A 24,101-nucleotide genomic window follows, 5' to 3' on the forward strand; every position below is an offset into this window, starting at 1 on the left:
ATAGTGTCCCTTAAAACCTATGCCCTGCATTTGCAAGCAAACAAAGCAGTGACTGGTTGTGAGCAGTCACCCTGTGCATAGCCCTGGTGAGCCACTTAGTGCTGCTGCTGAGCAGTGAGGTGACGCCTGAGATCTCCCAGCCCTTCCCTCTTAGGTGGATATCAGCAGCATCTTTCCACCTCCCTGCCTCTGAGCTGCTGATTTTAGAGAGAATTAAGCCCTCTCTTCTGCATGGTGACAGGCAGTGATTGCAGAATTAATTGGTGAAAGGTGGCTTGATAGGCATGGTGTTGGAAAATGCATTCAAGTGTATGGGGAGGGCTAAGCAGGTCTGAAGTTCAGGCTCTTGTTAGCACCGTTTAGGAAAGTAATCAAATTATTATGAGGAGACTTTTCTCTCTCTTTTCAAGTTTCCTTCAGTCTAACTGGCAGCAGGATTGAGCCATCAGATGTGTTTACTTCTCATTTGGTTAATAAAGCATTGAGAGAAAAGCAATTAACATCTGTATTTACGTTTTTATATTGGCATGAAATTGTATTTGAAAATTGTGTGAGATGCTGATCATGTAAAATGATATATTATTACTTGATTTTTTTTGTTTGTTTGTTAATTTGTAGTATTGTTATTGCATGTATCAGACCTCAGCACACATTAAATATGTGTTACTCTTCATTTGGTATTATTTAAATCTGTGCGTTTCACCATTTTATTTTATTTTATTTTATTTTTTTCAGTTAATATTTTTCCCAGATGATTTCTCTAGATTGCACTTGAGAGGTTTTGGAACAGTTTTGTTGACAGTTATGTATCAAAATATTCTCCAGACACTGTCCTTCCATAGGAAAATAACAGATAACAGTCTTAGGTAACAGTCTTAGAAGTTTGAGATGTGCTTTTTAGCTTCACATCTTTTGAGGGAACATAGGATGTAAAAATGTCCTTGAAACAGCAACATCTGTATCATAGAAAGACCTGCAAAACTAAATGACCAGCAAGCACTACAACGTGGGCTTACCTTTAACAATTCTGAGATGCCAAAATTTCATTCATTTTCTCTCTTCATGGAAGTAGTTTTAAGTAAGTCTGTAGTTGGTGCACATGCATTGTATAACTGAGTTCCATGAAATTGCAGTGCTTTGTGACTGACAATATATAGTGATATTGCAGCTTACTATGGGAGTATTTGTCTCATTTCTTTAAAGAAGATGTCGGGATGAATTCATAAAACGCAACCCACCAATTTTTCAGCACTGGCTGTACATAGGAGTTGAATGTTGACTTACATTGGGGTTTATCTGTTGTATGAGACTGATTTCAAGATGGGAAATACATCACTGTCATAGGCATGGATTTGGCTGTCATAAAATGTGATAAATTATTGATGAGCAGAGAGTTCAAAAAGCTGCAATCACATTGTTTCCATACAAGTAAAAGTATTTTTCAATTAGTGATGATTATAATAAATCTTTACGTGCCAGGGAAAAGAAACAATGTGAGATAGTTTTTAAAGGCTTGTGCTTTCTAGTTTTCTGTTGGAAAAGCTGGCTTTGGAAGAAATGTGGGGTTAAATATTGCACTGTATTCTGTATGCACTTGTTCAGTAATTAATATAATTCAGATTATTGCTAATGTCATTGGGTTTTAGTTGCTCCTGGTGGGTCAGTTTCACAGGTGCTCCTTGCACAAACAGCGCAGTGGTTTTGAAAATTACAAACTCAGCTTAAGAAATGCTCCATAGATTTCAGGAAAGTGATGTTTTAGAAATGGTCTTTAGGCTTGATTCAAAGAATGTTTGTTGTTTGAAGGAGGGTCGCTTGTTTTCTGAGTTGCAGGAAAATATTTTTTTTTCTTGATTTTTCTTTTGGTTTTTTTTTTTTTTTGATGGATGTCATTCAGTAACTCAGGTTTACTTTCTTTTATTCAGGGGAGGAATATCAGAGAATTGAATTTGGTGTTAATGAAGTTATCGAAACGGAATCTTCTGTACTAAATAACACCGACTACAGTATTTCAAGCACTCTGAATCCTCAGGCTCCAGAATTCATTCTCAGTTGTGCACCTGCTCAGAAAACCCCTGATGACAGTCTCGGTGAAACAAACTACAACTCAATTGACTGCCAGTTCTCTGACCCAACCCTCACTCTGGATAGTGGTTCTAATGCTGAAAATGACGGCTTGTCTGGAGGCCTTGGACAGAGGGAGCGTAAAAAGAAGAAAAAAAGACCCCCTGGATACTACAGTTATTTGGAAGATGTCAGTGATGGCATGGCTCCCACAGAAGCTCTTGTAAATGGCCACGCAAATTCCTCTGGACTTAACAGTATCGGCACTGAGGATACGGAACTGACGGGGGACATCCCCTCTCTGGCCACACCAAGGACTTGCAACAGCCCGGACAATTCTGTGGACTTCATTCATGAAGCTGTTTCTAATGATTCTGTTTCTAGCGCACTAGACAATACCAGGACTGCAGGGCAGCCTGAGGTATGCAGGGTTACTAATTCTGAACAGTTTTGCATCCCCTCAGAGACTGGCAGAGATAGCCCTTTAAGGACAGCTGTTGTACAGCCTTATGCTGGTACTGATACTACTGAAAGTCATGGCGTTACTAATGGACAAACACTTGAATCCTCTGGTGAGGACACAGCTGCCAATGGGGTAGAATTGCACACTGTGGAAAGCACTGACTCAGACCAAGCTAAGCCTGAGGAAGCTTCACCTACTACTGAGGCAACAGCCACGGTTGCAGGATCAGTCCCTGTTAATCAGCCTGCGAAATCGTGGGCTAGTCTTTTTCACAATTCCAAGCCCTCTGCTTCCACATCTGTGGTCTATGTTGAGACTAAGTATACCCCTCCTGCCACATCTACTCTGGTCCCTGAAAAACAGGTTGAAGTCAAAGAGGGGCCTGTTCCAGTTTCAGAGGATCCTGTAGCCATAAAGATTGCAGGTATAGTTATTGCACACGAGTGGATGTTACAGTTAGAAGAGTACTATTAACTTTGCTTGTAAACAGGAGTGTACATTATTGATAGAGAAGGTTCTTAGGGTGACTGTTAGAATGCAGCTATGGAAGGTGTAACTTAAATGAGCTGCTTACCTGAGTAAATATTGCAAGATGTTATCATTTGAGCCAGGTGCAGTAAAAGTACTGCTGCTTTTCAAATGGTGTGCTCAAATGATCTGTGATTTCTAAAAAAAAAATAAAAATAAAAAAAAAAGACTAGTTGCATTCAGGTATATGATATTGTAACAGGGAGGGCATGTTAGAAAAGCCTGTGTCATATTATCCAGTACAGATTGTGTATAATGCCTTGCAGCAAAAAGTGTTAATGTATTTATACCAAAGTAGCTGAAATTCCTGATTGCTTACAGTAGCATAAGTGTGATGGCTAAACAGGTTCTGCTTCAAAAATTCCAACTCAGGAGACAATCATTGGATTTATTAATGTGCTGTTGGAATGATCTGTCTTCCAAATAGTGAAGAATTATCTTTAACCATTTGAAAGTATATTATTTTATTCAGAAACAGTGCTATCATTGCCTGTTAAAAGGGTAATCATAAGAAACTGTCCAAAGGGTACATTTAGAAAGATTATGTGATATAAAGGCTTGGACTGGTGGTATTGTCTGTGGTTGTAATGAGAAATACTAGAACATGAATGTGATTGTTTTCCAACCGAAACTGCAAAAATATGAAGAAAAATAGCCTGTTAATTGCGTTTTGTCACTACACAGAAAAAATGATTTAGAAATTGTGAAATAGTCCATGTGGAAAGCCTTGTGTGAAATCCCACTGATTTATGCCAGAAGTTAATTTACAAGCACAGCAGCAGCTCACATGTGACAACATCAAGATGAAGCTCATTCTTCTACTGCAACTGGAAGCTGATGTGGAGATTTCTGTTCAGAACAGCCTGCAGTGTGTACCTGCCTCTCATCCACTTGTTCACTCAATAATGGTTTCACAGCTTATGACTGTCAATTGAGAGGGAAGCTAATTCTGTATCTCTTTCACTTGGGTATCACAAACGCAGTTGACTGCATCAAAGTATGGTGGTTTGTAAGAACCTGTGCATGCAGAGTATTTCATGCTTTCAGAAGCTTCAGCTGTCAGATGGTGATGAATCTTAAGTCTACTTCATGGCAACCTTAACAGTAGAACTGCTTACCACAATTGTAGGCTTGTCTGGGTTGCTGCAGCTTTAACTTTGTAGGCATTGGCTGTTTCTGTACAGTTTTTTGCCACCAGGTGGGAGCAGTGCCTTTTCTTTTGTCTCTATCTATTGAAATAGCAGTATCCCTATGCAGTTTTCTTTTATACCTTCACTGTTGAAGAGGAATAATATGATTATCAATCCTATTCCAGTGGAAAGGAATCCATCTTCTCATTGTAGTTAATTTAGGTAGGAGTTATACTCTAGATCACAGGCACTACAAAACTCAACAATGTACATCCCATGTATACAGTGCCTTGCTCTGTGGAAAGAGGGGAGCTTCTTTATTTTTATTTTTTTTTTATGTTATTGTTGCTTGGAAAGAAGTACATCAATTGCTTTGCTTACACATAAAGAAGTACAAATCAGGTGTGAATTGAGTTCAACAAGCAAAAGTAGGAAGTCTTCTGCTGGAGCTCTGAAGCCCTTCTGTACAGCTTTTATTTGAGAACAGGTGCTTGAGACACAAGAACACAAACATCTTTTCCACAGACAGATTAATTTCATATTACATAATTTCAATATTATATTGTAAGTTGAATTTCCTTGCAGTGTTTCATGATGGAATTACAGTGCATATAAAGTTTGTTTTGCTTCAGGGAGAATTTCACATGAAGAGCACAAACAGTTAAAACTTGAATAAATCTGGAGTGCTTTAAATTAAAGGTAAAATCCAATAAAGATAAGTGTGGAAGGATGTGTCAGAACAGAAATCAGGTGCATGCAGACAGTATGAAGGAAGAATAGTTAGTAATAGTCATAGGGAATAAAAGGATCTGTAAATCCTAGGGAGTTCATACATGTCCCTAGTAAAGTTGAAGGCTAAATTATATTTCCAGTTTGTGTTAATACCAATTTATGTAGAAAAGATTGAAGATGGCTCTTAGAACTCTTAGAACAGTTGTTACTGTTGGGGACTTGATGAAGAAGTTGGCACATCCTCAGACTTTAGTTCTGTAAGGAGATGCAGCTGTGGTGGAGAGAAGTAACATTCAAAAACCATGTTGTCTCAGCAAGCATAGAAAATTTGGATTTATTTGTTTCAGAAGAGACTGTAGGAGTGACTATGGCTCTAACATCAAAAATCTGAAAGAAATTCATGAAGACTGCAGTGATTCATTGCTTTCCGAAGACTGTAGCAAATAAGGCAAGAATAGCTTCATTTGTCACAAAGATTCAATGCTACAGTAAACATGGAAACATTGTTCTAGGTTTGTTTTCAAACCAAAGCCATGTTTCATAATTATGTACCAACAAAAGGGATGTAAATTCCTTCTGGTTAGTGATGTGTGCTTTATAGTCAGTCCTGACACTTTAAGAAACTTTTCTCATGATTGTAAGTGTATTTTGCCTTCTTGTGATGCTCTTGTAAATATTACTGCCTAATTTTAGATGTGGTATGAAAATGTGGTATGGAATGTAATCATGAAAAACTAAAATCTTTGTGTTGAAAGAAAACTCACTGCAGTTGCTTTAGACGTTGTTTAGAAAGCAATTTTATGACCACAAGAGGATGCTAAAATCATAGTAATATTTTTATTCAGTGTAACAGGAGAGGAGGAAAAATACACTTAACCTGAAAAGGTATTGATTGATGTTAAGTAAGAGTTATTCTCACTGTTTCTGTCCTAATTTTCAATAGTGATTAATTATATTTAAGAAGATTTAAATGTGTTGTCCACACCATTCAAACTTTGCTGCATTAGTAATGTATTCTGAAATACTTGAGTGTTAATAACTTCATGGCAAATGTGTTTCAATGTGGAAGAGTTTTCATCTATAGCTGTGCTGTGTGCCCTTTCAGGTGCCAGGTTTCTTGTATAAAAGAGCACTGAGATTTGTCTTCTGGTTTTAATCAGAATTACTGTCAGCAGGGATCGCAGTCTTAGAAAGTGGAAGCAGAAAGACATGGGCTTTGTGATTCTGCTCCTTGCTCCTACCTGGTTATTGCTTTATGCCTTCTAGTGAATGGTGCCTGCTCTTACGTTCATGTGGTGTATAGTGTGATGGCTTTAGAATCATAGAATAACCTGGGTTGAAAAGGACCACAGTGATATCTGGTTCCAACCCCCTGCTATGTGCAGGTCACCAACCAGCAGCCCAGGCTGCCCAGAGCCACATCCAGCCTGGCCTTGAATGCCTGCAGGGATGGGGCATCCACAGCCTCCTTGGGCAACCTGTTCCAGTGCCTCACCACCCTCTGGGTGAAAAACTTTAGAAGCCCTTGTGTTTATTATAAAACCAAATAATCCTCCCAGTAGGGAATTGCTATGATTATTTGATTAATTTTTTTTTGTGTAGTTGCACATACTGCTAGTCCATCTTTTCCAAACTTTAAATGTGCCAAATCCAATATTTTCCTTAAACAGGTTCTATTTAAGTACCCAAACAACAGGTCAGACTTCTAGGAAAAGCTCCCGTGATTGCTTTCCATTTCATAACTGTGACAGACTTAAACTTAGGTGCTATGATTTCTCATTTTTAAACTTGTGCCATTGCTGATCTATTCAAAAGTGTGAAAACCGTAAGAACTGTGTTATTGTGTAATCCTGTTGGTTTTAGAAGCAGTAAATAAAACACTGTTCAGAAAGGTATGCTAATATCTGTCTATGCTGTTTGCACTTAAGATATTTGTGCCATAAGATAATGTCTACTGAAATCTGTAAGATAATACTTCCATAGCAGTTTTACTTGCTAAAGTTTCTGGGAATCTTGTTGACTGATGTGTATTATTTTGTAATGCCTCAGCAAATACTTGCTTTGATTGCTAGCATGTGCATTTAATTGATGCTAAATGTACCGTTTCTTATTCTGCAGAATTACTGGAAAATGTAAAACTAGTACATAAACCAGTGTCTTTGCAACCTCGAGGGCTGATCAACAAAGGAAACTGGTGCTACATCAATGCTGTATCCTTACCTTGGGAAAATGAATATATAAAAATGTGCTTAATTCTTCTAATTTTTTTCCTGGTTTGATCTGGTAAGTTTTCTAGAAAAGCCTTTGTCTTCCCATACTGTTCAAGTGTTTAATGTCAGCATCTACAAAGTCCAGGGGCTTGTTGGATCACTGAGCTGAGCATCCAGGGTTCCCTGCAGCTTTTGCAGTCGTCTTCACTGTGAAGTATTCCACCATCCAATGTTTCCACTCTAGTTAATGGATTAAGAATTAAGCTTGCATATAATCTTTAATATGATTGAATATTTGGTTAATACACAGGTTGCTTTCTGAATATTTCCTTAATGCCACTGCATAGACCCTGCAAGCCTTGGTTGCTTGCCCTCCAATGTATCATTTAATGAAGTCCATTCCAATGTATTCAAAATCACAACGGCCGTGTACGTCAACACCAATGATAGACAGTTTGTAAGTAGCTTCTTTAAAAAAAAAAAAATCCATGATCTGATTAAGCTCATTAAGAATTACTTAAGAAATGATTGCTTACTGTAGTTGATGAATTCTATTGTACATACAGAAGACTGTTTTTTTTAATGACACTTGGCTTTCATAATGAACTTAGTATTTTATATTTGAGTTGTGAAGGCAGATACTTACTGTTGCTTTATTATAGTTTTTAATTAGTGTTCTGTGTGCAAAAGTGAGCTGTGAGAACTGGTTTCCCATCTCAGCATGTTAGCAATGGTCTGGCTTTAGTTTTTGTCTGAACTTTATTTGGACTTCTGTATTGGTAGTCTAGGATTTTTGGCTGTCTGTAATAAAAATGATCTAATCTTATGATTTTTCCCTTTAAGTCTTAACATGCTGCTCATGTGTAGTTGTTCCTTCCGTTCTGTTTCAGTGTTCGTTTAATGAATGAGTTCACTAATATGCCTGTACCTCCTAAAGCAAAACAAGGTGAGTGGGAGGAGGGGGGAAGAAAAGATCTTAAAAACACAATTGGAAAGTTTTGGGGTAGGGATCCATACAGTGTGGTGTACTTCAGACCTTTAAATACTGATGCTTGATTTCCCCTTGTGGGTTTTCAGCCCTTCAGGTATTCTTGCTACCTTTCAATTTGCTCTTAGTTTCCTGCCAGTGGCTTGTTTTTCTTTATTGGTGCTTTGTATAAAGAAATCACATGCGTTAGGCCTTGTGTTTGGTAGATCCAATGTGCAAGCACAGTAAGAATAGGTTTATTTAAGGGCTTTATTTAAGGGTTTGTTTAATTGCTAGCATGTCTTCTGAGAACATACCCTTCCTAACAAAATTGTTTGGTATTCACTGTGTTTATTCCATTTCTTTCTTTATGCATTTCCAGCTGTTTTGTTTAACAGCTTGCTCAATTGTGTTTTCTTAACTATTCAACACTCACATGACTTCAGAACAAGGAAGGACTGGAGTAAACCTCTTCAGCAGTTAGGGAGTGCCTGCAGACAGTGGCTTTTAATTCTTCTGCATCCTATGTGTGTACTATAGCAATGTGAAAACTTTGAGAGTATATGGTTCTTGATAATATATCTTTAAGGTCAATGACAGTTATATAGTGAGGAATAGAGTATTTTTCAATGTAAGTACGTTCTTATAAGTTTCATTACTTTGTCTCTAAAGCAAAGCTGTTATGTTGCAAACTTATAGAAATAAAAATCAGTTTCAGGAATGTGTTTATGTAACATTATAAGAAAATACCATGAGGACTTGGTTGCTCCAGTGATTTCCAAACAGTTCAGACATTTCTGTGGTTTGTTGTTTTAAAGTTTTGTTTCTGTAAAACAAATCTTACTGTCTTATGCAACTTACTTTACTTCTAGGTCATTTTAATTGTGTTTTAGTGTTCAAGTATTTTTTTCTGATGCCTTTTATTGCCATTAGGTTGAACTTTTATGTCAAATGGGTCATGGTGTTTCTTGGTTGGTTTTTTTGTCCTTTTTTCTTCTTGCAGAAAGGAAAAGTGATCCATTAAATTATAAACACTATAAAGCAAAAGAATTAAATAGAAAAAACATAGAAGCATAGAAGGAGAATTTTTATTGTTGTGTGTGATGTTATAGATATTCTTGTGATCTTCATAGTGTTGAATATAAAAAGAGAGTTTTGAGTTTTCCAGACCATGAATAAGTCAGTGTAGAATGCTGCTTTCTGAAAAGTGTTGTGGATAGGAGTTGTCTTAAGGATCCTGAACTTGAGTTACTTGGCTGAAACTAATAAAACTGTTTATAGAAGATGATTTTGGGTTCCAAAATCCGTTAAGTTTATTTCACGCATCGCTAGTAGAATGTAGTAAAGCTTCTATATGCTGCTACTTATATGTACTTCTCTTTATCTTGCAGCTTTAGGTGATAAAATTGTGAGGGACATCCGACCAGGAGCTGCCTTTGAACCTACGTATATTTACAGACTTCTGACGGTTATCAAGTCAAGTCTGTCAGAGAAGGTGTGGCTTAAAAATCTTTGACTTCTGTAGTTGCATCACAAGACAGTTGCTATCGTTAGAACAATGTAAAAGCCATACATCGTTTTCTGTGCCAAAGTATCTCTAAAATCAACCAGTTGGTAGTTCATTGTAATTATACTAGACTACCATGGGCCTTACACTGTATGAAGGTGTTTATCAGAATAAGTTTCACAGTTTGGTGTATCAGAATCGTGAGAAAAGTGGAACAGGACAACCTCTGTTTTTATAGAGAAGATAACATTGGTTTTTATTTTAGAAATGTGCAGTTGTTTGTTTCTGCTTGGGTTTCAGCATGGGATGGTTGGAGGTCTGCTAAGACACTGCTTAAGGTTTAGTTTCAATTTGGACGACAGATAATGACCCAGACTGTCTTTTGGTTTGGGCTTGATTGCAGCTGTTGGTGTTAATTTCAAAGGAAGTTGCACAAATATGAACTTGCTTACATTTATTAAGTATTTGCTGTCCTGGTAGGTTACTAACTCGTGTTGGTTGTTTTTTTTAAAGTAAGAATGAACAGATATTATAGTAAAACTTAAATATTCTCTGACTTTCATAAAACACTGTAATCTAAGTAGCTTATAAGTTTGCAAAATTAATAGGAAAGCCAGGAGTTGAATGTCTTATCTGCTTTTACATTATATGGCATTTTCATGCTTTCAATTATTGAAGAAACATTTTATTCAGGGCAGGCAAGAGGATGCTGAAGAATACTTGGGATTTATTCTCAATGGACTACATGAAGAAATGCTGACCCTAAAGAAACTTCTCTCTCCACATAATGAAAGTTAGTTTTCTTTATTGCAAATTTTATTTCATTCAAGTATCTGTAAAAATGTTTCCCCTATTTTTACGTTAATTATGTAATATAGAGAAGTTTTTAGAGTAGATGTTGAGGTAGGGATGGAATGCCATATTTTCAAGGATTCATTTTTATATTAAGATTGTTTACTGGGGATTAGGCTCTCTCCATGGTAGATTGAAAACAGAAGTGCATTTTGCATCTGTTGATGAAGATCTCTTTTTGGAAGTAGAGGCTCTAGACTAATGACTAATTCAAAACAGCATAGTAAATGATTTCAAAAGTCTTACTGACAAAGATGGAGGAAAGTTTTCTTTGAAATAAGTGTTGGATTTGTATGTAGTCTGAAATACCGTTTTATTTTACAGTGGCTTTATGTTTGAATCCCCATTTAAAAATGAAACAAAACACAGTTAGCCTTAGCCAAGTGTAGAGTTCAGGTCACCAGTTACCAATTTCTCTTCAGCAGGGTAGAAATTTTTTATGATATAAAATGATCATTCAGTATTTTGTTCTCTGGCTGTGTGCTAAGCTTTCTTTAACCTCCTGACTTTGGCACATGAAAAGACAATATTTGCTAAGCCTTGGGTTCTCTGTAAAATATCTGTGCAGAAAAGAAGTTGTATTTAATAATGCCATAATTATGCTTCCAGAGTAACACTTCACTTTCTATTTTTCTACTCCATAAACTTATAACTAAAAATATATGAAGCTTTATTAGAAAACTGCATCTGCTGCTTACATACAGTCATTAGTGAACTGCATTCTGTTGATGCATGGATATGCCCAGATGTGAGGGGGCCAGGAATATATTAATTCTCATTTATGTTTTCAATTCTATGGCCTATGAAATCTGAGTAATCTCTGAAAATGTTTTATCTTCTGAAAATAATTTTTATTTTCCTTTTAAGTTCTATATCTGTTTGCATGTTTTATTTGAAAAGAAAATAAACACAAAACTATTTTTCTTCACTTTAAGAACTCTCTGTTTCCAATGGCCCTGAGGTTCAGACTGTTCATGAGGAAGAGGAGCAAGATGAGCAAGGAGAAGGCAGTGAGGATGAATGGGAGCAAGTGGGACCTCGCAACAAATCCTCAGTCACTCGACAGGCTGACTTTGTTCAGACTCCAATAACTGATATTTTTGGTGGTCACATAAGGTAGTACTCTTATGAAAAAGTTGTTGAGACTGTAGCTTGCTTTGCCTTCACATGTAATTTCTTCCTCTGTTTTTCTTGCTCTGTTTTTCACAATGGAAGAAAGCAATTTTTTCAGACTTGAAAGATGAACATTTCTACTATGAAGCATTTGTTAGCAAGTGAATCCAAGATAGGTCACAATAATAAAAAAAAAAATTGATCCAAAAGATTCTTTGAATTATTGTAGAGTCTGACTCTGTTTACTGAACAAAGCTCTTGAATTGTTTATTGAGGTGGAGTTTGAAATATATGCTTTGTATGTTGATAATAACATTTAAAGAGTTCCAAAAAATTGTACACCAACTCTTGTGACCACACTCCATGGATAGTGAGATTAGCTGAGAGTTAAACCCAGTCCGGAAAAGAATTTAAATAATAAAAATAGTTAACTTCTGGTTGTTTAAACACATGTGCTTCCCAGAAGCACAGAAGTTACGTATAATAGTTAATAAATAAAATGTTAACGGCGAAAGAAGTTTGGAAAAATGTAAATCGCTACAAGATGGTACAGGAATGAAAAGAATGTGGGCCATTACTTACATTCAGGTCTGATTCCAAAAGAAGGCAGAAAGTAGATAGTGAAAGAGTATTTTTCAAAAGGGATGCCTCACTGCTTGTTTGGAGAAATGTATAATTTAAAACGAAAGCAATGTAAACACATAACTAAAAGCATATTCCAAAACAAAAATGCTAGACTTGAAGAATTATTTTTAAATTGGAGGCAGACGCTTAATTGCTGGTGTTTGACTCCATGTGTTGCCAGAAATTCAGTTGAGAGGTGTGAATAATGTGGGCTCATACCTTCTGACTATGAAATGTGCTGAAATTATTCCTTAGGGATTTGAGTCAGACAGCTGGCAAATAAAATGATATTTTCCGTAAAAATTGGCAGGCAAGCATTTTATGTATTGCAATTCCACATTGATGGTATCTCCATGTACCCAAGGTATTGTTAACACTCATAGTATTTTTTTTACCACGATTGGAATCTTGGTCTATGCATGATTCCATTAAATTCGGAATACGTAGAGAATGCTTTCTTCTGTAAAAATCCAGGACAAATAATGTGGAGGTAATACTGAAAAAGGCAAAAAACTTGCAGTGAGCAACAGAACCACACGGTTCACTGTGACATCTGTTGTCTGCTTCCACCACACCCATTGTATTTAGCCTCCAAACTAGGTCACACCATTTACCGCAGAAGCAGCATCTCCTGTTGTGATGCTGGAAAGCTTCCTCTTCTGAGGCTGAGGGTGGAGATAGGAAGGGTTGAATGCAGAAATGTCGGTAGAAATCTACCAAATGACAGCATCAGAAATTGGAAGGAGCGAAATGGAAAAAGCCTGAAATGGAAAACATGGTGTGGATTGGCACCTTTTGGCCTGGGTGACTTTAAGTACTCCTTGGGTCTTCATTTGACTGTTAGATGCCTATCAGGGTGTAATTGTTTAAAGAATTTACTTTTTAAAGCAGCGTGAGGTGTAAGTGTGCAGATGCACAGTTCTGTCAGGATCTGGTTTGTTAGTATGCAGAGTCCTTTTTGCTTTTTCAGCTTGTGTGAATTTGAAGTATGTTGTACAAGCTAGTTCACAAACCAGTTAGAGGCCTGCTAAATACTTCCATAAATAGCACTTCTAAAAGAAAAAACATATATAGTAGGAGAGCAGTGCCTGTTTTCATAAAAAAAAAAAAAATAATAAAATTATATATATATATCCTGAAACAATACTGCTGACTGCAGAGCTCTTGCAGTATATGAGATTGACGACAATGCATTTTCCTGTGACCAGTAGAAATTTCTAATTATTCTACTAAGTAATTAATCATAGAATGGCCTGGGTTGTTAAGGCCCACAGTGATCATCCAGTTCCAACCCCCCTGCTATGTGCAGGTCGCCAACCAGCAGAGCAGGCTGCCCAGAGCCACATCCAGCCTGGCCTTGAATGCCTCCAGGGATGGGGCATCCACAATTAAGCTATGGAAAACCAAAGTCCAATAAAGATTTTGCTGTCAAATCCATTTCTGTATAACTTTTTGAAGACATTTTGCCATTTCAGTCCTAGTAACTAAAAGAAAAAAGAGCTTTTCCTTAGTATTATCTTTTCAGAATGTCATCCATATTAGTAATTTAATCTTTAATCCGTGGATTTGGTAGCAGTTCTCTAGTGCTCATTGCACTAAATAATGGTTAGCTTAAAAAGGGGCTGGGTACGTATCCAAAAGCAGCAAGACTTACACAGTGCAGGGTTTGTTTATTAAACACTGCTCTTGCCATGTGTTGAAGGTTTTGTCCTTAAATATAGCCAAGGAGGAAGCGTTAAGTGAAATAAACATGGTACTGTTTTTCATATGCTGTCTTTCCTCTGAAAGGTATGTATTTGCTAGTCCAAAGATGCATCAACTGTGTGTTGCTGCTTTGGGGTTTTGCCTGAATTGCAGAGCTCTTTTGATAGGAGTTGGCAGTAATCACAGCTGTATGTTAACATTTCATACATGATTGAGAGAAATTTCAGCCTGCCTACAGGAATTACGGCTGTGTTAATTATCTTACTGCTTTCAAGCTTTGTGGGGCACTACAATTAAGAATAAGCTTAAGAATATAATAAGCAATTTATTTCTTCAGCTGTGTAAAATCATATTTTTAACAGCTGGGACTTTTCAATGCAAGTACTGCTTTCAAAAGAAAATAAATTCTTGAGTCATGTTTGACAGTTTTCAGGGGAAACAGGAAGAGTGCACTTAGTGCAGTGATGTGGTTGAAGAGTGAGCTGTCTCACTGCACAAAACAATCTTCACCAAGCCACATTGCTGAAAGGCTGCAGCTGAATGCCCTACAAAAAATTATCTCATGCCCTATGTTGTTAACATTATGGTTTTTCCAAAAGTCTCCCATTTCTGTAGAGAGGGATGCGTGGACAAAGTCTGGACATGGAAAATGTTGGAAGGAGAAGGAAACGTTGATCCTCAACAGAGAATAGTTTGTATTTCATGTGGCAGGATCTAACCAAACAATTTCAAGTGGCTATGAAACTGGACACAGTGAAGTGACTGAAATAATCATGTGTTTTAATTGCACAATCTGGAGTTGTTGTAATTTTTTACAGCAAAACATAAATTGGAGATGGATCAGTACTTTGCATTTCTGATCATGTGTTTGTAAAGCATAATTTCAGAAACTTGATGTGAGCTGAGATGATTTTAAAGTCTCCCTGCAATAAGAGCTGGCTTCCTTAACATACTTGCCAGAAGTATCTGTTTCATAGGGCAGAGGTATTTTTGTGGTTAGCAGTAGAGAAACAAAAGGTAGAGCCCTGGGTAGGAATGCAGTTAGGTATAGCTTCAACTTGATTTTAAAGCTTTGTTTTTACAGTCTTTACAAAATGTATGTATGTAAACTGTTCCCAATTTTTGGGACTTTTTAAAATAAATAACTTTAACTGTGCTGTGAAATATATAATTGGTTTTTTTTTTTCAGTTCGGAATAAAAAGTTGGAACCATCTGAAAGCTCAGGTGGAACTCAGTAAAGTTGATCATAATATGTTCTAATGTGTCCCACGTTGAAGACTTTTAAAGGCATGGCCAAATGCTTCTTTGCTTAAAGTTTTAAATGTCTGATGCTTATCCAGAATTTTTAATCCTTGCATAAATAAAATAATTAAAATATAATTCCATTCAGTGTGCTCTAAGGAGTTATGAAACTGATTTTAATTGCATTAAAGCAGATTCAAGCTACTGAATCAAGTGGATACCAGCTATTGTAGCTAATATTTGTATGTTTTGTTCAGGTTTAACAGTCAACTGAGTTAGCAAGGTGGACACTGATTTCTTCTTACTTGAAGCTTCTGTACTGTTGAAAAATACTTCCCTTTTTTACATTCAGTTTTTTCTCTCTCCGTAGATCTGTTGTTTACCAGCAGAGTTCTAAAGAATCTGCTACGCTGCAACCTTTCTTCACCCTGCAACTGGATATCCAGTCTGACAAGATACGCACCGTCCAGGATGCATTGGAAAGTTTGGTGGCAAGAGAGTCTGTCCAGGGCTATACCACAAAAACCAAGCAAGAGGTGTGTTCTGTTGACCCCTTCTTACAGTCAAATATTAAAATTTCTTTCAAGGGTTTTTACTCAGCTCTTGGTTTACAAATAGTTTCTTGAACTCTTGCTCCTCGTGTTAATAAAAAAGATGCTAGCCTTTTTGGTGTCTTGCAGCAGTAAAACATAATACATCTGAATACATACAGTGAAAGGCATTCAAGGAAGAGAACCAACTTTAAACAAAACTCTGCCTGTGAATTATGTTTTCTGAAGATTTTACTTGAGTATATTATTAAATTAACAGAGTAAACTGTGATAATGATATGTGCTATTATAAGTAAAATGCATTTAGCTAGTCTTAACATACTGATTCCTGGGGATTGCCAGGAATCTTACTAAAAGGAGCAGCTCTTCAGAGCATTGCTTGAAAGCACGCTGTAGCTGTGGAAGAAAAATCTTGCAGCAGTTCTGCACCCTCGTGCATCTCTGCTGATGCCTTATTATATTTTGCAAACAATGTGGTATAGAAAAGTAATAATTAGATAAATAATATATATATTATATATAGTATAGTATATATAGTAATAATTAGATAAAAATAGAGGAATACTACATGGGAAGAAAAACATACTTCTGGCATATACCTTGAGAACTTGTGATGCAGTTAATAAATTAAATTCATCTCCCATGTGAGCTATTGTCTTCCTCCTTAGAGCATATAGAATTAAAAAACATCATCTCTGGTATGCATAGATTTTAGAGGCTGCATAGAAATGCAAGCATTCATTATGTCTTTTAGTCTTTTTTTCAAAAGAAGTTAAGTCAAAAGAGTTGTTCTTATGTTACAAATTGTAGTGAAAACAGTGAATGCATTGAAAATTACTATCTGCAAAGTCCTGAAAGCCAAAATATGTTATGAAGAAGCATTTCATCTTCATTTTCCGTATGGGGAACTCAGAAACTGTTGACCAAGCTTAAAAAAAAAATAAAAAGCTATTATTACTCTCTATTTTTTATTCTGATTTTTTAAGTCTGAATTGTATAAGCTGTGGGCATAAGCCATAGTTTCAGCAAGAATAATCTTCCAAATGTGTGAATGACTTCTTAGTTTATTTTTTTTAATCATAAGAATTTTGTGTTAATGTAAGGAGGAAATCATCAGTCTCTCCTGCAGTGTTTGAAAATAAATAGGTGTTTATATAGGTGTTTCCTTAGGTGTTTAAAGAGGAATGACATTCTCTTGCTCTGTATGCCATTCAGATTCTTTCTGGTCTTGCAGATCAGTTTGTCTTGAACATTTCAACACCAAATACATATAAAAACTTAATTTTTAACTTGAAGTGACTTTTTTCTTATTTGCAGACCTGTTTGCATTTTGTAACAGAAGTGAAGACTTGAGTAAGAAGCTAGCCTTTTCTCGTTTACTTTTCCTGCTTACCTTCCACAAACTCCTTTGAAGGAGTCTTCACATTCTCTGGAGTTCTCAGACTGCTTCTCAAGGCTTACACAAATATTTTCTCAGGAATGACTCACTGTTCACTAAACAAACGTTTGGAGCACTTTTCGCTGGTGATGTTGCTACCAGAAATCAGGTCTGCTGGTGGTCAGGGTAGCAGGACATGTGTTGTGTCCTCAGCTGCTGCTCCTCAGCCTGGCACCAGAGCACAATGCTGCTGTGATCTGCAGCAATCTAAGCTGAGATTCTAGGTGAGGCACAGCTGAAGTGCAGGCGTGCATTCCTAAACACCAACTCAGTGACTGAGAGAGGAGAACAGCAGCTGCTTAAACCACCGTGTTGGTATTCTTCTGTGTCTTCCTGTCTTGGTTTGGGCTTGGACCTATTTGGGGTTGGTTGGTTTGTTCTGCACAAAGTTGAATTCAAATTTTAGATTTGAGAAGCCTCAATTCCAGGAAAATCTTCAAATAGTGATAACTTTCTGAATCAAGAATATTTTCTCTCTATATAAAGCCTCTCCAGGTTTGCTCCATAAAAACAGCAGTTGTTCCATGCTAGAACGCATGGAATATGCAAACTCTCCTAAGTTCATAGGAGAATTGTGTGCACTTCTTGTCACATCTTCTCTTTCAGAGTCTGCCTTAGAGCTTCTTTTTCTGCGTGTTATTCCTGGAAGATGGACGGGTGGGTGCCAGCAGGCACTTATTGAGTGGAAAAGAACAGGGCCCTGTTTGGCCTGCTGGTTTAAAAAAACAACAAAAAGCACAAAAAAAAACCCCTCTCTTAAGACTCAGAGAAGCTGCCACTGTTGCCAGTGGTTAGATGTTTTTTGGATGCAGAAAGGCATATTTTGAACCCTTAAGATGTAGGTGAGATTTTACAGTTTGTGGAGACTATTTCTGTTTGAAATGTGAAATTATTTCTTGTAAAAAGTATCAGTTCAAATCCCTGAGGAAATTGTGCACCCTACAAAACCTGCTTGCTTCAGTATCATGAGAGCCAAGTTTTAGTATTCAAGCTTGGAAGAGTGATAGTTTTTCCTAGTGATTTTCTATTCCACTCTGTGTAGTAGAATTGGGTCCTCTGTTGGAGAAGAGTATGATTTACCATAAAGAGGATACAGGTGCTTTTTTCTGAATCTGGAAACTTAGAGAAGCCTAAAGCAGTTACTTGGAGATTTTTTTTTTATTTATTTCTTTATTTTTTACTTCAGAATTTCTAGGAAGGGGAAACATTTTTGTTCTGCAATTCTGAGCCCAGTTTTACATTTCCAGACAGTAACTTTTTGGGTTACTTGGTTGTAACCAAAAAAAAAAAAGTCAATATTTAATAAATAAATAATGTGTAACTCATAGTTTTCTCTCTGTATTTTCTTCAGGATCTTTACAGAACTTGGTATACCTTTTTAAAAAAAAAAAAAAAAAAAAAAAAAAAAAGAAATATCATTCATTACTGAAACCTTCCATAACTTCTGACCGTGGTGGTGCTTGTTTTTAGATAGCTTATTTAACAGCTCACTTTGTTTTTCAAGGGAATTCTTGAATATCAGATATCTCATTGATTTTAAATAATTTTTGAACTGTTACATCACTGGTCTCTTATGTGTCATAAACTGTCTTATTAACTATCTTATGCTATGCAGACTTGTTTCTTTGTGCGAGTGTATGTAAAGTCAAATACTTATTCCTCTTTTAAAGCAGTATTTCTGAGCAGTCAACAGAAATCATATTTAATTCATCTTTGTTCTGTATTTTTAGGTGGAGATCAGTCGAAGAGTGACACTAGAAGAACTCCCCCCTGTCCTTGTTTTACACCTCAAGAGGTTTGTGTATGAGAAGACTGGCGGATGTCAGAAGCTTATCAAGAATATTGAGTATCCTGTTGATCTGGAAATTAGTAAAGGTAAAGATGTCTTCTTTAACAGAAGTTTCCCCTGTTTTGGGAAAGGATAATATTAACTCCTTAGTGTCTTTCAGTTCTCTTTTTTGCTTCCAGCTTTGTGCACAAGATTTCTTCTCCATGGAGGGTATTGCCACCTAGAAATGTAGTAATTTTGCTGAATATCTTAAAAGATATGCCTTTTTTCCCTCCATAAAAAGAATATATTTAGCTATCTGAGATTCAATCTTGGTGAATCTCACGTTGCCTGTATATTGGTTTGGGCCGCTGCTGTGCAAAGAACATTATGATGAAAGATCTTACAACCTTTGTCACATCCTAGACATTAGGTTGGCCACATAAGAGCTTCCTGCAGACCTGAGGAGTAAGGTGGTAGGCTGGTGAGAACAAATACTGGGAATGACCCCTGAATAAAAGACGTGTCCATTCTTAGGGCTGTTGGCAAACAACTCTATGTATTTTTCTGTCAGATTTCACTTGGAAGTGGCAAATTATTGTAACAAACAGTGCCTGATGAAAGGAGATAGACATTTTATGGAAGATACAGCCTGAAAGGAGGCTAGTAATGGATAAAGGAAGGGTGAGAACTTGCGTACATCCAGCATCTGAAGTTTGCAGTGTTAAATGCATTTTCTTTTCATCTGGCAAGTTGACTGTTAGCCGACCAGCTCAGGAAAAAAGAAAATTAATGATTACTTATATATCAAGTGAGATATATACTTTGTCATTATACTTATTATTTAATATTAAAATGTCTTGAAGAATGAATATTTGTAGAACTGGTTTATTCTGCCATCACTGACAACAACAGTTGGAACATAACTTGGGACTTGAAATTGTTGTATACATTTTAGATGAGCTTTCTCTGTTTATACTGATGTTGATTTCTGTTAGAAATAATTGATCTCTGTTGAAACTGGATTTCTGAATTTTCTAACTGTTGCCTTTGTTACTCTTTTTCCTTCTCCAGAGTTACTGTCTCCTGGTGTGAAAAGTAAAATTTTTAAAGGCCAAAGAACCTACCGGCTCTTTGCAGGTATTTTATCTACATGCCTCTTGTCCCTGTATTGCAAATATTGTACATGTAGAGTTCTAGAAACCTGGATTACATAATATTTTCTTATAAATTACAAAATTATTTTAAAACTGAAATAATTTATGGGTGTCAGATTCTCTTATTTAGTGTATGCACATATACCAATGTAATGTTGTATCTGTATTTATATGCTGACTGTTCCAGCTTGAAACTCAAACAAAAGCAGATCCACCCTGAAAAGTAGTAGCAGCAGCAGCAGCTGAAATATAGCTGCAGTATAACTGTGCCTAAAACATAGCCCAAGTTTTCAGAATAATGTTTCATCTGTGTATTGAAATTGCTGTTTGAATGCTGGCATCGTGTCCCATTGAACCCTCAGGATGAGTTGCTGGCAGTCTGTGAGCAGCATGCTGTGGGTGGAGAAGTTTAGCTTGGAGGAGATGATGATATTTGTGTAAGGAAATGATGTTTTTAAGTCTGCAATGTATGTGAAATACCTTAAATTGGTAGTTAAGGTTGGAAGCTCACGTAAGTATGCAGGAGCAGGATTTTCATACTGAACAAAACAGTCTCTGGCAGTGATGAATTTCCTGAGGTTTAACACTCCTCCACAGTTTACGATTTGCACCTGCTTCTTTGTTGACATAGGAGAATAATAAACTGGAGAATCCAGAGATTTTAACTTCTGTGTCACCAAATCTGTGCCAGTAGTGGTAGCCTTATGTGACTTGGTGATTTGGATCCACTTTTGTGACCGCTGAGTTTACAGAAGGAAAAAAACAAACCTGGCTCTCAGAACTGTTTCTGGCAGTTTCATTTTATTTTATTGGAAGTTATTTTCATGGGGCAGATTTGGAGACCACGTTTAAAATGACTTCAAGAAATGTGTTTGCACTCTAATTATTTCTAACTCCCCCTATGGAAAAGTACAATAGAGTTTTCTGGCAACCGAGGAGTTCTCATCCACAGACACTGAGCTTAGATGATCTGAACAAATAAGTTTCGGTATTGTGAACTATCCAGTGATTAAAATAAATTTTAGAACATGAATGATTCCAGATTTATTTTGTGAATTTCTAAAAACTTCATCTCTTTGATATTACTGTAAAATGTTTGGTTTTGTGCAAGTGAAGAAAATTTTGGGTAAGTTTGAAGTGTCTTTTAGAACAGGAAGACTGGGTCTATTATGAAGTTTGAGTATTGTTTTGTAAATACATACTTTTGCTGTTTAGAGTATGGCAGTGCTTTCTGTGTGGGCTTGTTAAGTGTGTAGTATGGGCACATGCTCTGAGAAAGAGTTAAATGCAATTTCTTGCATGCCTCCTTAGATTTACATATGTAGAAGACCTCTTCCATTTGGAGGCACTGTCCACGCATAATGCTGAAAGCTCAGTATTAAAACTGGGGTTTGGTTTTTGTTAAGGGACTGCTAAGCCCTCTGTTCTGAGAACATTTTGGATGTGGAGGTAATCGAGAAGACAGTTTGGTGCTCTTTTGGGAGCAGCAGCAGTTGTGTTCCATTCAAAATTTGAAGCAGATTACTGAGAACTAATAAATGGGAAATTTATAGATTGGTACTTCAACAGAATCTGTTTTCAGAATAAAATTCTAGTTAAGACAGAATGAAAGAATGATCACAGGTGGAATAATTGGCTTTATAATCAGCATGATTTGAACAGTGCCCTGTTCCGCTGTGTAGCTTAATGCCCTCTGGTTTTTATTTTCGAATATTTTGTTGGCATATAAAAATGCTCTACAATTGTTTGCCTTATGGACTGTGCTTTAGACTTTATTTATAGGCTTTCTTAGACTGTAGTCTACAGACTTTCTAGTTTTCTTTATAGACTGTTCTGTAGATTGTTCAGATTTATTTTTGGTAAGTTGTTTAATGCATTATGGCGCTTTTCATTCTTAATTTACTACAGTGTCCTTCAGAATCATTAGCTTTGGTATGGTGGAGAGGCGTTATGTAGTACTACCTGGTTGAACCATGAGTATGTTATGAAGAAAGCAGAAAGTGACCTTAATTCCGTGGTTTTATGTGGCAATGGGTATTCATAGAATCATGGAATGGCCTGGGTTGAAAGGGGCCACAGAGATCATCTGGTTCCAACCCCCTGCTGTGTGCAGGTCACCAAGCAGCAGCCCAGGCTGCCCAGAGCCACATCCAGCCTGGCCTTGAATGCCTGCAGGGATGGGGCATCCACAGCCTCCTTGGGCAACCTGTTCCAGTGCCTCACCACCCTCTGGCTGAAAAACTTCCCTCTAATATCCAACCTAAACCTCCCTTGTCTCAGATTAAAACCATTTCCCATGTCTTGTACAAGCACATCACAAATTCCTCTTTTCACAGTTGTTTATCATCACGGAAACAGCGCAACTGGTGGCCATTACACTACGGACGTCTTCCAAATCGGGCTCAACGGCTGGTTACGCATCGATGACCAGGCAGTGAAGGTGATCAATCAGTACCAGGTGGTGAAGCCGTCTGCAGAACGCACAGCCTACCTCCTGTACTACCGCCGAGTTGACCTGCTGTGAAACTTCTCCCTCTACGCTGTGTGTGCAAGATACCTGCTTTGTAGAACGCCAACTATCACTAACTTTTTTTTCCTTCTCCTGTAAATGCTCTTTTGAGTGAATCTCTTTTTTTTTCTTTTTTTTCTTTTTTTTTTTTTTTTTTTTTCCCTTGCAACTATGGGATAGAGTGAAAAAGGAAGCTGCCATGGGTTTGTGCACAACATAGTTTGTGTTGACTTTGACTTTGCAGAATGGAGTCGCTGGGTTGAAAGACTCGAGTCTCGTGAATCACAAAAATTAAAAAAAAAAAAAAAAAAAGATTAAAAAAATTAAAAAAAAAATAATTGAATTAATGCTGAATCCTAAGATAATAAACAGGGGATTTGCATTTGATTCCCACTTTCTAATTGCATAGTAGAAGAAAACCCTGCACCAGCAACAGAACTTGTAGATTTCTGTGAAAATGTTTTATCTTTACTTAATTAAAATAAAAAAAAAAAAAAACAAAAAATAAAAAAAAAAATTAAAAAGCGCTCTCTGCTCCCCCAATAGTTTTTGATAAGTGGTAAAATATGAGCCAATGTGTATGAGATGGAGATGGTCCTACGTGCTTCAAAAATGGACAAACGTACAAAATGCAGAGTTGCTGGTTCCTAATAGGAAGACACATTTTAATAATTGTGTGATGAGAAACTGCTTAAGTACACATTGCAGATCAAATACTTGGAGTTAAGATGTTAGTCTATATAGATGGGTGATTGTAACTTTATTGCTATTATGGAATTTCAAACTGCATTTATGCTTCTGTGTACATGAAATTTAAGAAAAAAAAATGGGCAAAATAACTAAGATTGATATTTCTTTAAGTCTGCTTTGTTTAATTTTGCTGTCTGCTCTCCTATAATGTTGAGTTCCTAATTGTACACAGTTTAGTGATATCTAGAAGTATAAAGTTGTCGCCCATCAATAAAAGTCACAAAGTTGGTTTAAGGTGTGTGTTTGTGTGGGTTTTGTTTTTCCTCCGGTATAAATTCTAGCCTTGAACTCCTAAACGTTGCCTTGTGGGTCTTTTTACAGGGCACAGGTGATGTTGCTGAAATGAAGTGCAGATGCTTTTTGTCTTTAACAGCTCCTTGGAACTTCAGGTGTGTTCCCATTTGGCATTGAGACGTAACCAACCTCGGAGGAGAGGCTGCAGCCCGTGGGGAGTGAATCCTCCCCTGTCCTACATGAAAGGCTGACAGGATGCCAGCCTTAATGGTTCCGTGTAAAGTGATGCTAGGTTTTTCAAGAGAAAGGAAGCAGCTCTGTAAGTGCCTTAGGTTGCAACACTTTATTGACATGGGCTTCCCTCTTGTGTTTTCTGCCCAAACAAAGCAAGAATTAGTCACCTTATGAAAGACAGGAAGCTTATTCATGGCTGCTTCCTGCAAAAGTAAAGTGATGGTGATTCCTGGGTACATTTGCCATGCAGGGCTGTGCTGTTACATGCATAGCTCTAGCTCCTGCAGCAGGAACCAATGAGCTGTTGGGGCAGGGCAAGCCCA

General features: G+C 37.0%; 1 protein-coding gene across 1 annotated transcript in view; it reads left to right on the forward strand.

Moving 5' to 3' along the window:
• Nucleotides 1–23,544, forward strand: part of USP10 (ubiquitin specific peptidase 10) — a 44,380-nt gene extending 20,836 nt beyond the window's left edge. The window contains exons 4-14 of the mRNA XM_085235353.1: nucleotides 1,926–2,951; nucleotides 7,036–7,127; nucleotides 7,475–7,584; nucleotides 8,018–8,073; nucleotides 9,486–9,589; nucleotides 10,295–10,394; nucleotides 11,389–11,569; nucleotides 15,508–15,673; nucleotides 18,857–19,001; nucleotides 19,969–20,034; nucleotides 22,388–23,544. Coding sequence (XP_085091479.1) covers nucleotides 1,926–2,951; nucleotides 7,036–7,127; nucleotides 7,475–7,584; nucleotides 8,018–8,073; nucleotides 9,486–9,589; nucleotides 10,295–10,394; nucleotides 11,389–11,569; nucleotides 15,508–15,673; nucleotides 18,857–19,001; nucleotides 19,969–20,034; nucleotides 22,388–22,575 — 2,234 coding nt within the window. The 3' untranslated portion in view covers nucleotides 22,576–23,544. The remainder of the gene's footprint in view (nucleotides 1–1,925; nucleotides 2,952–7,035; nucleotides 7,128–7,474; nucleotides 7,585–8,017; nucleotides 8,074–9,485; nucleotides 9,590–10,294; nucleotides 10,395–11,388; nucleotides 11,570–15,507; nucleotides 15,674–18,856; nucleotides 19,002–19,968; nucleotides 20,035–22,387) is intronic.
• Nucleotides 23,545–24,101: the final 557 nt, after the last annotated feature.

Source organism: Meleagris gallopavo, chromosome 13 (assembly GCF_905368555.1).
Source record: "Meleagris gallopavo chromosome 13, MGAL_WU_HG_1.1, whole genome shotgun sequence".
NCBI lineage: Eukaryota > Metazoa > Chordata > Aves > Galliformes > Phasianidae > Meleagris > Meleagris gallopavo.